Consider the following 17,752-nt stretch of genomic DNA (forward strand, 5'->3'; position numbering starts at 1 on the left):
AAAACTAACAAACAATGCTCTTTATTCATTTATTTCATCATTCAACAAATATGTACTGAGCCCCTGATACGCACTGTGCTACCTGCCTGGGATATATCGGTGAGCAAACAGACAAAGGTCCCTGCCTTCATGGAGTTTACATTCTAGGTGGGGGATTGGGAAATGGACTGAAGTGATAACTATAATAAATAAATAAATTATATGGCATGCTTTTTCATGGAAAAATGAAATGGAAAAATAGGTAACCTGATGGCTCTTGGAAGTCATGGGGTTCAAGGAAGCAGGTTGCAGTTTTCGGTGGGGTGGTTAGTATAGGTGTCAATTGGAAAGGTGAGATGTGAGCAGATTTGAAATTGGTGAGGAAGTTTCACAAGCAGACATATGGGGAAGAGTATCCAGAGCCTAGGAAGCAGCCGGTCCACAGACCAGGGAATATGAAAGATGTGGATGGGGCTGGAGCAGACAGAGTGAGGGTCTAGGTGGGGGAGGAAGGACCACAAAGGTGAAGGGGAAGCACCTAAGTCCCAGGAAGTCTTGGGCTTTCCTCTGAGAGAAGTGGGAGCCATGCAAGGGCTTTGAGCAGAGGAGTCCCATGACCTGACTCAGGCTGTAGAAGAATTACTCTGGCTGTTGTGTGGGGAACAGAACTCGGGGGAGCAAAGGAAGAAGCAGGAAGACCAAGCAGGTGGCATGTTGGTTACCATGGATGCATGCTGCTCAGATCTCCTGCTGCAGGGAGCACAGTTGATGAAAGGTCCCAGCTGCCCCCTCTCTGGATTCACCACTGCATTCATGTTCATGCCAAAATCATGCTTTCCCTGCATCTGGGGAGCGCTAGTGCAGGCCCACCCCTAAAGGGTATGGGACTTCTCTATGGGGGACTTTGACTCAGGGGCTTCTCAGTAACCAGGGTGAGACTATCTCCCATATGCACTGCAGTCTGAAGCCCTTCCTATCTATCCTGCTTCCTTCCTGCTCTCCTTTTCCAGATGTCAGCTCTGGGTCACAGTCTGCGGCTCTCTCCACCCTCCATTCCCTCCCTTCAGACTATTCCTCATAGGCATTTCCCCCCAAATCTCCAGTAATCTGGTCTCAGAGTGTCTACTTCTCAGAGGGCCCAAACTGACACATGGGGCCACTGCCATAATCCAAGCAAGAAGCAGTGGCGCCCTCAGATCAGGCAGTAGAAGAGGAGTAGGTGAATGGTGGTCAGATTCTGTATAAATTTAAAGGTAGAAATAGTGGGACTTTCTGACAGGTTGACCATATACATGATGTGAGCAAAAGAGGAGTCAAGGATGAGTCAAGGTTTTTGTCTGGGTGACTGGAAAGATGGAATCATCTCTGAATGAGAAAAGGAAGACTGTGAGAGAAGCAGGCCTCAGGGGTCAGATTGGGGGTTAGCTTCAGACACATTCTGTTTGAGATGGCTGTGAGACATCCAAGTCAGAGTACCAAGCAGGCAATTAGAAATACAAGCTGATGTTCAAGGCTGCAGGTATCATTTCAGAGATTAGAAGACTATAGATGATATTTAGAGCCATGGAATCTGATGAGGTTACAAAGAAAATGAGCATAGATGGAAAGTAGAAGAGGACGCAGGACTGAGACCCACGAGGCCCTGAGACCCTAAAGGGGAGGGGAGAGAGGAAAAGCCGGCAAAGGAGATGAATAGGAGCCACCAGTAAAGTAGGAAGGAGAGAAAAAGTGGTCTCCTGGAACCCAGATCAGCTCTGTGATCAAGGTGAAGCCCAGGATGGGTTGTAACTATGAATTCCAGTTTATCAAAAATGAGATGATTGTGGCACAGTCTTCTCCTTCTCCTGTCCTCTACAAAAAAAGTATTAAAAGTTATTCTCTCTCTGGACTCCTTCCCTCCTCTCTTCTTCCCTTCTTCTTCCAGTCTCTTTTATCAGAACTCCAGGCAATTTGAATCTTTTTTCATACAGAGGTAGTAGACTATTTTTGGAAACTCCAGAAAAACAACAGCATGGTGATGAAGAAACTGACAGAGGATACTTTATGTAGAACTAGTCTCTCTTTCCTTTTCTCTTCCTCTTTTACAAGGTGGACCTTGGTTTCCCAGGTGGATTTGGGGGTTTCTGCCTGAGCTGAGCCCCTCATATCTCATGTGGATAAAATATAAATACACATTCAGGCAGTCACTTAGCAACTTTTGTGTTCCCTTCTTCATCTCTGAGCAGGTAAACACACTCTCCATTTTGACTCATGAACTACATGAGATCCCTGGATACTTTTTGTTTTTTAATTTAAATTATTTTAATTGGAAGATAATTACTTTACAATATTGTGATGGTTTTTGCCATACATGAACAAGAATTGGCCATAGGTATACATGTATCCCTCCATCCTGGACCCCTCTCCCACACCCCTCCCCACCCCATCTCTCCAGTTTGTCCCAGAGCACTGGCTTTGGGTGCCCCGCTTCACGCACTGAACTTGCACTGGTCATCTATTTTACATATGGTGCATGCATGCTCAGTCATTTCTGACTCTTTGCGACCCCCTGGGCCATAGCCTGCTGTGCTTCTCTGTCCATGGGATTTTCCAGGCAAGAATACTGGAGTGGATTTCCATTCCCTTCTCCGGGAATCTTCCTGATCCAGGGATCGAACCCGTGTTCTCTGGTGTCTCCTGTACTGGCAGGCAGATTCTTTACCACTGAGCCATTATGGTAACTTTACATCTGATAATGTATATGTTTCAATGCTATTCTCTCAAATCATCCCACCCTTACCTTCTTCCACTGAGTCCAGTGCTTTTTGTGGAACGAAGAGTATAAGATACAATCTTTTATGGGGCTATGTAAAAATAATTCTGGAATCACAACTACCTTTCATCCAGATCATCTTGCTTTGGGGAAGACACAAGCAAGCCTCTTGTTATAGATAAAAAATCAAGCATAGATGAGGTTAGAGTATTTTTACGTTTGGTGCCCCTGACCGTGCAGGGAAAGCACGATCTTGGCATGAACGTGAGTGCAGTGGTGAAGCCAGTGAATGTCCCAGCTTGGTCCAAAGTCTCCTCCTCACGGAGCATCACCCTTGGTGGGAAGGTCGTCGTGGCAGGCTTGGCCTCCCATCAGATGCTGCTTTGTGTTCTCAAGTCTACCATTCATGGTTTATGCTGAAACTTTGTCACTCAGTGACATCCCACACATTAGAGATGCCATCTGCTAATTTCTTTCTCCAGAGAGCAGAACCCATTGAGAGCAGAGCCTGTGAATCAGTATTGTACCGGGACTGACTTGTTCTCATTCCCCAGCAGACTGTTTCCCACTGTGTGTCCAGGGCTGTCACGGTGGTGGCTTGAAAGCAGCTGCAGGAGAGGGGTGCATGGAGGGAGGAAAAGGGTCTACACTCCAGAATGTAGCAAACCAGGAGAAGGGTGTGTGGAGGGAGAAGGATCCACACTCAAGAATTGAGCAAACCAGGAGAGGGGTGCGTGGAGGGAGGAGAAGGGTCCACACTCCAGAATGTAGCAAACCAGGGCCTTTGTAAATGCTGCAGAGGGGGACTCTCCCTGTGTCCTCCCCTCTCTGCAGAAAGCTGATTTTTAAACATTTATCGACACACTGCCTGACTGTGTCCTTTTTATTTTGTAACTCTGGCAGCCAAACACTGTATCATGGACCTTGAAGGTGCTTGGTAAATATTTCTTGAATGAATTTTTAAAAAGCCCTGATTATAAGTAGTAATCTGAGTTTTTTCCCTCAGACATCTTCATGATTGGGGTCCAGGCAGAGCTCCCTCTTCCAGCTTTCTTTGCAGTCACCCCCCACCCACCAATTTAGCCATATCTCCAGGCGCCTTGTGTGTGTTACTGTAGGCAGTAGCTACCAAATGTTAAATGCAGCTTCAGTTCTTCACTTTGGCATTCATGTTGCCTGTGACCCCCAGTCAGGGAAGTGACTGCACAGCTGTCATCAAGTTATAGCTTATGTTTTTGTGGCAAGTTTCTGCTCAGAGTTTTCTCACTTGCCCTTCAGAGCAACCCTGTGGCATCTATAGGGCGGGATAAAGAGGTCAAGTCCTAGACCAGTGGATGGCTCTGATGGCAAATAGCTTTTAAGGTACAGAGTCGGAACTAGAACTTTCAGCTTCAGAATTCCAGGTCAGGTCAGTTTCCAAAGCCAGCCTGCAATCAAACGACTTTGGAAGCCTTACTGTTCCTTGCCTGTGTCCTAAGTGCGTGTGTGAGTAGGGGTCTTCTCCCCACACCTGTTTTCTTCCTCAGGTTTGAAGGTCATTGTTGGGGCCTTGCTGCACTCTGTGAAGAAGCTTGTCGATGTGATGATCCTGGCTCTCTTTTGCCTCAGCATCTTCGCCCTGGTAGGTCAGCAGCTCTTCATGGGAAATCTGAGGTACAAATGTGTCAGTAATTCCTGTAAACATCACTATCAAGATTACTATCAAGGTAAACACCCCACCGTTCACTTCTTGGTTTGTGCATGGTTACTTTTTATTTATCCCCACTTGTACTATCTATCGGTCTGTGTTATGAGTCCTCTAGGATTCTCATGTGGGCAGGTGAATTTCTTAGAGAACTGCCTCCTTCTCTGGATTTTCATGGAGAAGGAAAAGCCTGAAGTTGCACATCTATAACAGTGGTGTCAGCTTTCATATCCGCCCACTTCCTTGTCACATTTTACAGATGCCTTCAGAGTGCCTGGCTTTGGTCAAAGGGGACCAGCAACTTCCCACAGTGCCTCCCTCTACCCAAGTATTTTCTTCAGTGATGTTGCTCCTTTTATGTTGCCCCCTCTCCACTCTGAGGTCAACCCTGTATCAATTTCATGTGTCCTGAATTTCATGTGGCCATACTTTCTCCACGTCTGTCTTGGTTTTTGAGCTTCTCATGGGCTGACCCTGTGTCCAGCTTCTCCCAAGGGTGGTCTCTGGTTCAGTTCTATGTACTGAGAAGCAAAGTGGTTATCGTGTCACTGCTTCCTCCTCTTATTTCTCCTTCCTTCTCCTTCTCCCTCTTCTTTTCTTGCATCATCCTGAGGGCTTAGGCTCTAGTTTCTCTCTGGATCATTTCATTGGGATCACTTTGATCACCTTGATCATTTTGGAAGATTATGGACCATCTTTTTCTAGCATAATTTGGCATATTTGCTATTCTCTTTCCTTTCAGTGTTATTTTTTTTCAACCTGAGTTTATAATTCTTTCCCCCCTCAGACTATTGCTTTAAAAAGGAAGAGTCCACTGAATTCAAAATGTGTGGCATGTGGATGGGCAACAGGTAAGATGTTTATATTCTTCATTCTATCTATTTGGAGTGATGTGGCAAACAGTCTTCATCTAATGACTTATGCAAACAGTGGTGATAGTCCTCAAACACCACTGATTATTTCAAGTGTCTGAACAAATTTTGACATGCATTACTAAATTAGAAATTATTTCCCAATGTCTAGAACTGTACTCTCCCCCAAATTATGTTGAATTTGTATCTGGTAAGAAACCTACTGAAAACATAGTGATATTTCAACTTTATGGAGTGGATATGCAAGACCATCAAAGGTCAGAAAGGATATTGTGACTGAAAGCCCCATTTAGACCTATTTACTGATCAATGACATGGCCCTGACACAAGACATCTCAGCATACATCTTCTATTTGTTGATATGTGACCACCACTGCCCCTGATTGCCCACACTATTTTATGTGTGTTCATACACATTCACCTCAGCAGCTAGTAGCCCTCTGGGGATATCCTTCCTTATTCTAGTAGTCCTCTGAGTTGAGAGATTCTGTGAAGATTTATTGAGTGTGTTTCTTTCTGATGATGTTGTTTTCTTTTGGTTTCCTTGGATCTTCACTGCTGTGCATGCGGCTTTCTCTAGTTGTGGTTTGCAGGGCTATTGTCTAATTGTGGTATGCGGGCTTCTCAATGCAGTGACTTCTCTTGTCGCAGAGCGCAGGCTGTAGGTGCTTAGGCTCCAGGAGTTGCAGCACACAGGCTCAGTAGTTGTGGTGTGCAGCTCTAGGATGCATGGCCTTCAGTGGTTGGAGCACAGGGATCTCACTGGTTGCACTCCCAGGCTCTAGAGAGTGGGCTCAGTAGTTGTGGCGCATGGGCTTTAGTTGCCCCTCAGCATGTGGGATCTTTCCAGACCAGAGATTGAACCCATGTTCCCTGCATTGGTAGGCTATTCTTATCTCCTTATCACCAGGGAAGTCTGAGTGTATTTCAAATTAAGATAATATGCTAGGCACTCTGATGAAATAGACTACATTCATTTATCAATAACAAATATGTATCAAGGGCCAACAGCATGCCAAACTCTGTCTTAGGTCCTAGGAATCCAAGTACATATAAAGGAGTGCTGCCCTCTTGAAACTGACATCTTTCAGGGAAGAGAGATGTACAGTAAATTCTTGAAAGTGTGATGAGTGTAAATACAGAGAGAAATAACAGAGATGTAACACTGTCTGTAAAATTAGGGAAGTCTTGTAGTGGTCACAGGTTCTGATTAGGTCAGACTTATTAGACATATTAGACTATAATCTAATACAAGGTTTGTTGAGCTCTCTAGAATGATCGTCAAGAGGACATATATGCCTACAGTTCATTTTTAGTATATAAAATGCAACAGATTTCTGAATCTTGATTCCTAAAATTTTACTGAATTCATTTATTAGTTCTAAACAGTTTTCTTGATGGAGACTTTAATTTTCTATCTGTAGTATCATATCATTTGCAAATAGTGACAGTTTTACTTCTTCCCTTCCAATTTGAATATTTATTTATTTGGCTGCGCCGGATCTTAGTTGTGTCACACAGGATCTTCCATCTTTAAAAAAAATATATTATTTATTTTTAATTGGAGTATAATTACTTTCTAGTGTTGTGTTGGTTTCTGCCATACATAAGCATGAATCAGCCATAGCTATACATATGTTTCCTTTCTCTTCAACCTCCCTCCCACTTCCCACCCCATCCCACCCCTCTAGGTTATCACAGAGCACCAGGTTGAGCTCCAGGTGTCATACAGGAAATTCCTGCTAGCTATCTGTTTTACATATGGTAATTATATGTTTCAATGCTACTCTCTCAATTATTCCCCTCCTCTCCTTCCCCCACTGTGTCCACTAGTATGTTCTCTATGTCTGTGTCTCTATTCCTGCCCTACAAATAGGTTCATCGGTACCATTTTTGTAGATTTTCTAGATCATATAGATACATTATGTATGATACTTGCATTTCTCTTTCTGACTTACTTCACTCTCTATAAAAAGCTCTAGTTTCATCCATCTCATTAGAACTGATTCAAATTCACTCCTTTTTATGGCTGAGTAATATTCCATTGTCTATATGTACCACAACTTCTTTATCTGTTCATCTGTCAATAGACATCTAGGTTGCTTTCATGTCCTGGCTACGTAAATAGTGCTGCAATGAACACTGGGGTACATGTGTTTTTTAGAATGGTTTTCTCAGGGTATATACCCAGTAGTAGGCTAGCTGGGTCATATGGTACTTTTATTCCTAGTTTTTTAAGAAATCTCCATACTGTTCTCCATAGTGGCTGTTACCAATTTACATTCCTACCAACAGTGCAAGAGGGTTCTCTTTTCTTCACATCCTCTCCAGCATCGTTTGTAGATTTTTTGATGATGGCCATTTTGACTGTATGGGGTAATACCGCACTGTAGTTTTGATTTGCATTTCTCCCATAGTAAGTGATGCTGAGCATTTTTCATGTGTTTATTAGCCATCTGTATGTCTTCTTTGGAGAAATGTCTGTTTAGATCTTTTGCCCATTTTTGACTGGGTTGTTTGTTTTTCTGATACTGAGCTTCCTGAGCTGCTTGTATATTTTGGAGATTGATCCTTTGTCAGTTGCTTCATTTGCAATTATTTTCTCCCATTCTGAGGGTTGTCTTTTCATCTTAGGCTTCCCTGGTAGCTCAGATGGTAAAGGCCACAGGAGACCTGGGTTTGATCCTTGGTCTGGACAATCCCCTGGAGAAGGAAATGGCTACCCACTCCAATATTCTTGCCTAGAGAATTCCATGGACAGAGGAGCCTGGTGGGCTACAGTCTATGGGATTGCAGAGTCAGACATGATTGAGCGACTAATGTTATGGTTTCCTTTGCTGTGCAAAAGCTTTTATGTTTAATTAGGGGTCTTCCATCTTTCTTGTGGCATGTGAATTCTTGATTGTGGCACATGGGATCTACTTTCCTTGACCAGGGACTAAACCTGGGCCCCCTGCATTGGGAATGTAGAGTCTTAGCCACTGGACCACCTGGGAAGTCCCTTTTCTTCCAATTTGGATGCCTTTCATTTCTTTTTTTTGGCTGATTGCTATGGCTAGGACTTCCAATATCAAGTTAAATAGAAGTGGTGAGAGTAGGCACCTACCTTATTCCTGAGATTAAGCAAACATGTGTATGTCCTTGTGAGCAGAGTCTCAGTTTGTTATAGCCCTCCTGTAAATCCCACTAGATTTCAAACCAGCTAAGGGAACTTTTTGTCCTAGTGTTAGACCCTAGGGCTGGCCTGCCCAGGATGATATTCAAACCCTTTACCCCCCAGGAAGGATCTCTGAGCCTCTGATATCCCTTTCTTCTGTGTCCCTTCCTACGGGTGTGAGTCCCAACCTAATTGCTTCCCCTCCCTTCCTACCTGACTCTGTGTGGATCTTTCTTTAGACTCTTATATCCAGTTTACTGCTAGTGTCCAGTTTGTTTCATTGAGAATTGCTCCACATGTAGACCTAACTTTTTAAATAAATTTATTTATTTTATTGGAGGCTAATTACTTTACAATATTGTATGTCGACATTCTAGGAATCAGCGAACTAAAATGGACTGGAATGGGTGAATTTAACTCAGATGACCATTATATCTACTACTGTGGGCAGGAATCCCTCAGAAGAAATGGAGTAGCCATCATGGTCAACAAAAGAGTCCAAAATGCAATACTTGGATGCAATCTCAAAAACGATAGAATGATCTCTGTTCGTTTCCAAGGCAAACCATTCAATATCACAGTAATCCAAGTCTATGCCCCAACCAGTAACGCTGTAGAAGCTGAAGTTGAACGGTTCTATGAAGACCTACAAGACCTTTTAGAACTAACACCCAAAAAAGATGTCCTTTTCATTATAGGGGACTGGAATGCAAAAATAGGAAGTCAAGAAACACCTGGAGTAACAGGCAAATTTGGCCTTGGAATACGCAATGAAGCAGGGCAAAGACTAATAGAGTTTTGCCAAGAAAATGCACTGGTCATAGAAACACCCTCTTCCAACAACACAAGAGAAGACTCTACACATGGACATCACCAGATGATCAACACCAAAATCAGATTGATTATATTCTTTGCAGCCAAAGATGGAGAAGCTCTATACAGTCAACAAAAACAAGACCAGGAGCTGACTGTGGCTCAGACCATGAACTCCTTATTGCCAAATTCAGACTGAAATTGAAGAAAGTAGGGAAAACCACTAGACCATTCAGGTATGACCTAAATCAAATCCCTTATGATTATACAGTGGAAGTGAGAAATAGATTTAAGGGCCTAGATCTGATAGATAGAGTGCCTGATGAACTATGGACTGAGGTTCGTGACATTGTGCAAGAGACAGGGATCAAGACCATCCCCATGGAAAAGAAATGCAAAAAAGCAAAATGGCTGTCTGGGGAGGCATTACAAATAGCTGTGAAAAGAAGAGAAGTGAAAACCAAAGGAGAAAAGGAAAGATATAAGCATCTGAATGCAGAGTTCCAAAGAATAGCAAGAAGAGATAAGAAAGCCTTCCTCAGCGATCAATGCAAAGAAATAGAGGAAAACAATAGAATGGGAAAGACTAGAGATCTCTTCAAGAAAATTAGAGATACCAAGGGAACATTTCATGCAAAGATGAGCTCGATAAAGGACAGAAATGGTATGGACCTAACAGAAGCAGAAGATATTAAGAAGAGGTGGCAAGAATACACAGAAGAACTGTACAAACAAAAAAGATCTTCACGACCTAGATAATCACGATGGTGTGATCACTAACCTAGAGCCAGACATCCTGGAATGTGAAGTCAAGTGGGCCTTAGAAAGCATCACTACAAACAAAGCTAGTGGAGGTGATGGAATTCCAGTTGGGCTATTTCAAATTGTGGAAGATGATGCTGTGAAAGTGCTGCACTCAATATGCCAGCAAATTTGGAAAACTCAGCAGTGGCCACAGGACTGGAAAAGGTCAGTTTTCATTCCAATCCCAAAGAAAGGCAATGCCAAAGAATGCTCAAACTACCACACAATTGCACTCATCTCACACGCTAGTAAAGTAATGCTCAAAATTCTCCAAGCCAGGCTTCAGAAATATGTGAACCGTGAACTTCCTGATGTCCAAGCTGGTTTTAGAAAAAGCAGAGGAACCAGAGATCAAATTGCCAACATCTGCTGGATCATGGAAAAAGCAAGAGAGTTCCAGAAAAACATCTATTTCTGCTTTATTGACTGTGCCAAAGCCTTTGACTGTGTGGATCACAATAAACTGTGGACAATTCTGAAAGAGATGGGAATACCAGACCACCTGACCTGCCTCTTGAGAAATCTGTATGCAGGTCAGGAAGCAACAGTGAGAACTGGACATGGAACAACAGACTGGTTCCAAATAGGAAAAGGAGTACGTCAAGGTTGTATATTGTCACCCTGATTATTTAACTTATATGCAGAGTACATCATGAGAAACATTGGACTGGAAGAAACACAAGTTGGAATCAAGATTGCCGGGAGAAATATCAATAACCTCAGATATGCAGATGACACCACCCTTATGGCAGAAAGTGAAGAGGAACTCAAATGCCTTTTGATGAAAGTGAAAGTGGAGAGTGAAAAAGTTGGCTTAAAGCTCAACATTCAGAAAACGAAGATCATGGCATCCGGTCCCATCACTTCATGGGAAATAGATGGAGAAACAGTGGAAACAGTGTCAGGCTTTATTTTTTTGGGCTCCAAAATCCCTGCAGATGGTGACTGCAGCCATGAAATTAAAAGACGCTTACTCCTTGGAAGGAAAGTTAAGACCAACCTAGATAGCATATTCAAAAGCAGAGACATTACTTTTCCAACAAAGGTTCGTCTAGTCAAGGCTATGGTTTTTCCTGTGGTCATGTATGGATGTGAGAGTTGGACTGTGAAGAAGGCTGAGCACCGAAGAAATGATGCTTTTGAACTGTGGGTTGGAGAAGACTCTTGAGAGTCCCTTGGACTGCAAGGAGATCCAACCAGTCCATTCTGAAGGAGATCAGCCCTGGGATTTCTTTGGAGGGAATGATGCTGAAGCTGAAACTCCAGTACTTTGGCCACCTCATGCGAAGAGCTGACTCATTGGAAAAGACTCTGATGCTGGGAGGGATGGGGGCAGGAGGAGAAGGGGACGACAGAGGATGAGATGGCTGGATGTCATCACTGACTCAATGGACATGAGTCTGAGTGAACTCCGGGAGTTGGTGATAGACAGGGAGGCCTGGCGTGCTGCAATTCATGGGGTCGCAAAGAGTCAGACACGACTGAGCGACTGAAATGAACTGAACTGATTGTATTGGTTTTGCCATACATCAACATGAATCCGCCACGGGTGTACACGTGTTCCCCATCCTGAACCCCCCTCCCACCTTCCTCCCCGTACCATCCCTCTGGGTCATCCCAGTGCACCAGCCCCAAGCATCCTGTCTCATGCATTGAACCTGGACTGGTGATTCGTTTCATATATGATATTATACATATTTCTATGCCATTCTTCCAAATCATCCCACCCTAGACCTATTTTTGATGTATTCACTGGGGGAGGTGAGTTCAGCATCCTTCTCCTCTGCCATCTTGATCTCCTCCCAGTAAAAGCACCATATTTAGAGATATGGACCTGAAAGAGCTAAAAGTTGTTGAATTGGGGGTATATAAATGACAGTTGAAGAATGCTGGAGTGGTTTTTATTACAAGCTTTGTGGTGCCATTTGAGTTTTTAAAACCACAGCATGTGTTACTTTGATAAGAATGCTATATTTCAAACTAAAAAAGTACATATTCTTAGTGTATTTGATAAATGCACTCAGTGAGGTGTGTTTTGGTGATGTGGGCAAGACCCATATGCAAGATATCTACTGTTTTTAAAGTAAAACCCAAATGTTTGTAATAATAGGGGGCTGATAACAATTGTAATCTAAATATTCAGCATTAGCAAAACATTTATAAAAATCCAAAAAATGTAAGACACACAGAAAATGAGACATTTCCTTGTATGCTGATATGGAAAGACCTCCAGTCAGTATCATTCCATGAAAAAAGCAAAGTGCAAGAGAGTCTTCAAAGAATGATCATGTTCATGTATTATAGAAGATATATATTGATAGACATGTGCTTTTATAGTCATAGAAGGCTTCTGGAAAATTAATAAAGTAACTGCTTATTTGTGCCTTTAGAACGTGGGACTAGGTATCTGGGGAGAGAGACATCAATTCATTGTATGTCCTTTTTTTTTTTTAACTGTAAATTGTTCACTAAGTCACTACGCTTCATTTTTTAATGAAAAACTGCCAATGTGAACTTTCTAATCAATCTGTTTGAGAAGAGACTATGAATACCCATGTTTAGACATAGACTAGGAGGTTTGGAAGATAAGGGATGACACTCTACAAATGTTCTCTTCACCTAGGGGTTTTGAGTGTAAGCTCATTGTTCTTGGAAGAACCAGTGCCCTGGGCAGGGTGTGTGTGTGGTGGGGGGAACCCGGCTGCAGAGTATGTAATTCTTTCTCTGTTCCTTTGTTTCCAATATCTAGGGCTTGTCCTGAACAATATGAATGCAGAGATAGCCACAAAAATCCTGACTATAACTACACAAATTTTGACAACTTTGGCTGGTCTTTTCTTGCCATGTTCCGGCTTATGACCCAAGATTCCTGGGAGAAGCTTTATCGACAGGTTATTTATTTATTCATTCTGTCCCCACCCCCCCACCTCCCTCTGCCGCCCCCTGCTTCCCTGCCTCCCTCTCTCCCTTTCCACCACTTATCTATCGTTTATTTATAACCAACCATCTCTCCTTCAACTTTGTCATGTATTTTTTTATCCTTAACAATTGTACTGTTAAATTCTCTTTTTAGAATTCCATTAGAAACATCAAAAAGACTATAAATGTGATATCTGGAAGAAGAGTACAAAAAACTCTTCCTAGAAATATCAGCCCTCACCAGATTCCCCACTGACTGCAGTTCCACCACTAGTACTTCAGCCTTCATGCTGCATTGCTCTCTCTTGCCATTTTTATGTAAAAAACACAAATACCCATGAGAAAGTCACAGTCAAGTCACTAGGACTTCTGTGTGAACGTACAGATGGTATTTCCTTACTGAGGGACAGAGCATCAGAAGCTCCAGTTGGTGGGGGAGGCAATAGATGAGGTTGTGGGCAGCTGAGCCAATCAGGGCTGGGGAGAGACCAATTACTACTGTCTAATCTCTGCTCCAGGTGAAGTCACCCTGTGTGTTCTGTCCCTTGCAGACCGTGCGTACCTCAGGGCTCATCTCGGTCCTCTTCTTTGTGGTGGTCATCTTCCTGGGCTCTTTCTACTTGGTTAACTTAACCCTGGCTGTTGTCACCATGACTTATGAGGAACAGAACAAGAATGTAGCTGCTGAAACAGAAGCCAAGGAGAAGATGTTTCAGGAAGCCCAGCAGCTGTTGAAGGAGGAGAAGGAGGTAGGGGCACATGATATCTGTTAATGGGGTCTGCTTGGGGGCATCCCAGAGGCTGTGGGGTCTGACACTTAAGGTTTCTGTACAAGGCCTGTACAGTGCTTTCCCAACTAGTGATTTTCTGAGAATTTTTAAGCCCCTTGCAGCTGGCTCTGCTACAGTCTTTCACAAAGATGCCCAGGAACAGGGCTCTTGAGAAAGGGATTTTGATGATCTTTGGCTTTCTGAACATGAGCCTTCAAAGACAGATCCAAAATTGCTGGCTAGATACATGTGTGTGAAAAGGAAGGCTCTTCTCTAGGCTTTCTTGTGGGAAGCTGAAGATGTTTGTGTCCAGGGACTTTGCTTGAGAGTGTTTGGAAAGCAATCATGATGGCTGTAGAGATGACAGTCATGATCATCTCTCCTCTCTTGTAATTCCTGTTATATTTACAGGCCCTTCTTATTGTTTCCCTGGAATCTTGATTTTGTTTTTCCCAGTTCTTAGAGCTCAAGATTCAGTTTTAAGATTTCAAGGCAGGGATCATGTTTTATGCTTTTTCTCATCCTCTGCAGAGATTTGTCAGGAGGAAACCCCTCTTAAGTGCTTGATATCTGCATCATTAAACACAGACATTTCGTGAGTACCTAGCACATACAGGACACTGTGCTAAGGGTTGGTGGCACAGAGATATTGAAGAGTCAACGCTGCCTTCAAGGGCTGCAATATTGTGAACAAACAGGACACATTCCCCACATAAACAATGGTAAAGATAGCATACTCCAGTTGGGCAATTTGCAGTTGAAATGGCCCAGTGCTACCAGAAGAGAGGGGAGAATGCTCACCAAGGTGGAAGTCGTTTGCAGTGTTCTATGAGAAGTGTGATCTGTTCATTAATTGCTTTTGTTCACTTTCTAAGGCTCTGGTTGCCATGGGAATTGACAGAAGTTCACTTAATTCCCTTGAAGCATCATCTTTTTCCCCAAAGAAGAGAAAGCTATTTGGTAGTAAGAAAAGAAAATCCTTCTTTTTAAGAAAGTCTGGGAAAGACCAGATTCCAGGATCAGATTCTGATGAAGATTCTTCAAAAAAGGCAAGTTTTGGCCAAAGAATTTATGATATTTGAGCACTGCTCAGGGGGACAGGTCAAGTTGTCAATCTAATTGAAAGGATTCATTCAGTCAGTCAGTCATTTATCCATTCATCCACTTGCACATACTTCCCTGCATCCATGGGTCTATCCAGTTATCCATTTATTTACAAATATCTGTTTAAAGTGTTGACAGTGTTTATTTGGCACTGGAGTAGGTACTGGAGATACACGGGATATATAACACAGACATCTAATAATGTAGGCACAGTGCCAACAAGGCACTTACTGTTCAGTGTGATGACCAGCATGATGGGCACAGGGAGAGCAGAGCAGGAGCAATGTCTTAGGGGCAGTGTTTATTTCCTCCAAGGCAAATGTTAGAGATGTTAGAGCACAAGTAGATTATTTGGGAAGTGATCGCAGGAAGTACTGCGAAAGGAGGGGAGAAGTGATACATGGAAGAGAAGGTGGTCAATTAATGTGCGTTATTAAGTCAGTGTAATCTCCTTGGACTGAGGGCACTATTTATACACTACCTTTGGTCTATCATTGGATCAAGACTTCTGGAGTCAGGAAACAATAATTTATGACTTGCTATGTGTTAGGGTAACAGTTATTTGGGTTTCCAAAGAAAGCCCAAGGATGTGTGGATGGGACCAACAATAACATCTGTTTCAGACCACCAGCCCCAGACTTGATGGGGACTGGGAAAAGAGCAGTGGATCAGAAAAAAGTTCCTAGAGGAAGCAGTGTGTAAGCTGAAAGGATGAATTAGCCAGGTTAAAGGAAGAATGAAGCTCCACATGCAGAGAGAATAGCACATGCATAGGCCTGGAAGCAAAGGAGAGCAGAACATGACCTAGTAGAAAATGTGCACGTGCACACTCACACACACACGTGTGTGTGTGTGGTTGGTGGGGATGGTGGCAAGAGGTTCTAGTGTGTGTGTGTGTGTGTGGTTGGTGGGGATGATGGCAAGAGGTTCTAGTGGTAAGATGTGGACCCTTGTAAAAGGCCTTGAAGCCAAGCCAAGGAGTTCATTCTTTACCCTATATGCAAGGGATAAGCAGTATGGAAAGGTTTTAAGCAGAAGAGTGATAAAGACCAGATTTACTTTGTGGAAATCCTGGATTCATCGAAGAGAGGGGATTGGAGGAGGGTGAGACTGGAGGCCACCAGTTAAGAAGCTGTTGCAATGATCCAGGTAAGAGGTGGAAGTGGCTTCAACTATGGTTCGGGCAGTGAGGATGAAGAGAGATGAACAGGTTACAGTGGATCTACAGAGGAAAAGATTTGGCAAGTGATTATATGCAGAGGGTGGGAATGATGAGGGTGGGGATGATGCCAGTTTATGGCTTGGGTAGCTGATTTGTACTGAGATGAGCAGAGAGCATGTTCTGGGGGCCGAGGAAGATGGCAAGTTAAGTTATGCACATACCAATTTTGAGATGCCTAAGAGAGTGAAAGAGGAGAGTGAAAGAGCTGGCTTAAAACTCAACATTAAAAAAACTAAGATAATGCTATCTGCTCCCATCACTTCACAGCAGATAGATGGGGGGAAAGTAGAAACAGTGACAGATTTTATTTTCTTGTGCTCCAAAATCACTGCGGATGGTGACTGCAGCCATGAAATTAAAAGATGCCTGCTTCTTGAAAGAAAAGATATGGCAAACCTAGCCAGCATATTAAAAAGCAGAGACATCACTTTGCTGACAAAGGTCCATGAAGTCAAAGCTAAGGGCTTCCCTGGTGGTGCTAGTAAAGAACGTGCCTTCCAGTGCAGGAGATGGAAGAGATGTGGGTTTGATCCCTGGGTCGGGAAGATTCCCCTGGAGGAGGGCATGGCAACCCACTCCAGTGTTCTTGCCTGGAGAATCCCATGGACAGAGGAGCCTGATGGGCTACAGTCCACAGGGTTGCAAAGAGTTGAACACAACTGAAGTGACTTAGCTAGCACACAAATGATTTTTCCAGTAGTCATGTTTGGATGTGAGAATTAGAGCATAAAGAAGGCTGAGCACCAAAGAATTGATGCTTTTGAATTGTGGTGCTAAATAAGACTCTTGAGAGTTCCTTGGACAACAAGGAGGTGAAGTCAGTCAGTCCTAAAGGAAATCAACCCTGAATATTCATTAGAAGGACTGATGCTGGAGCTCCAGTACTTTGGCCACCTGATGCAAAGCACCAATGTATTGGGAAAGACCCTGATGCTGGGAAAGATTGAGGGAAGGAGGAGAAGAGGGTGACAGAGGATGAGATAGTTGGATAACATCACTGACTTAATGGACATGCTTTAAGTAAACTCTGGGAGATAGTGAAGGGCAGGGAAGCCTGGTGTACTACAGTCCATGGGGTTGCAAAGAGTGGGACATGACTAGGGACTGAGCAACAACATGGGGCATTCAAGCCAGGCTATTGTTAAGGCAGTGGGATATGCAGAAAACAAGCTATGAGAGGATGTGATATAGAAAAAAAAAAAATCTTATTTAAGGTGGGGGATGTTTTGAACATGTTTTAATCCTGGAGAAGAGAAATCAGAAGAGAGGAAGATGTAGGAGATACAGGCCAGGGAATAATGGCTAGAGCCTCCTTCCTGAGGTAGTGGAAAGATGAAGGAGGCAGAAAGTGGGTGTGCATATCTGAGCCTGAAACGGGGAAAGGGAGTTCAGGGGCCCTTGAAGTAGATGGACGGACTTGCCCCACTGCTATGAGCAGTTCCCTGGTGGAGTGACAGGGTAAGATCCCATGGTTTAGACTAGGCTTCTTTGCTGTCACATCACAGCATAGTCAAGAAATTGCATGTATTTTTTAATATTTTGGAAGTTTTTCCTCATTCTTAACCTAAAATGTCTTTTCCCTTTAACTCTTAATAGAATAAGAAATGGCTATTGCAAGACTACAGGCTGCCTTTAGAACAGCTTTTCACTAGTTCCCTATAAGGCCATGGTTGGTC

General features: G+C 43.3%; 1 protein-coding gene across 1 annotated transcript in view; it reads left to right on the top strand.

Annotated features, from left to right (window-relative positions):
• The window catches only part of SCN11A (sodium voltage-gated channel alpha subunit 11), an 81,686-nt gene that overhangs the window by 8,791 nt on the left and 55,143 nt on the right, over positions 1-17,752 (top strand). The window contains exons 6-10 of the mRNA XM_027523460.1: positions 4,258-4,437; positions 5,203-5,266; positions 12,811-12,952; positions 13,532-13,729; positions 14,626-14,799. Of these exons, the coding sequence (XP_027379261.1) occupies positions 4,258-4,437; positions 5,203-5,266; positions 12,811-12,952; positions 13,532-13,729; positions 14,626-14,799 (758 nt within the window). The remainder of the gene's footprint in view (positions 1-4,257; positions 4,438-5,202; positions 5,267-12,810; positions 12,953-13,531; positions 13,730-14,625; positions 14,800-17,752) is intronic.

The sequence above is a fragment of the Bos indicus x Bos taurus genome, chromosome 22 (genome assembly GCF_003369695.1).
Source record: "Bos indicus x Bos taurus breed Angus x Brahman F1 hybrid chromosome 22, Bos_hybrid_MaternalHap_v2.0, whole genome shotgun sequence".
NCBI lineage: Eukaryota > Metazoa > Chordata > Mammalia > Artiodactyla > Bovidae > Bos > Bos indicus x Bos taurus.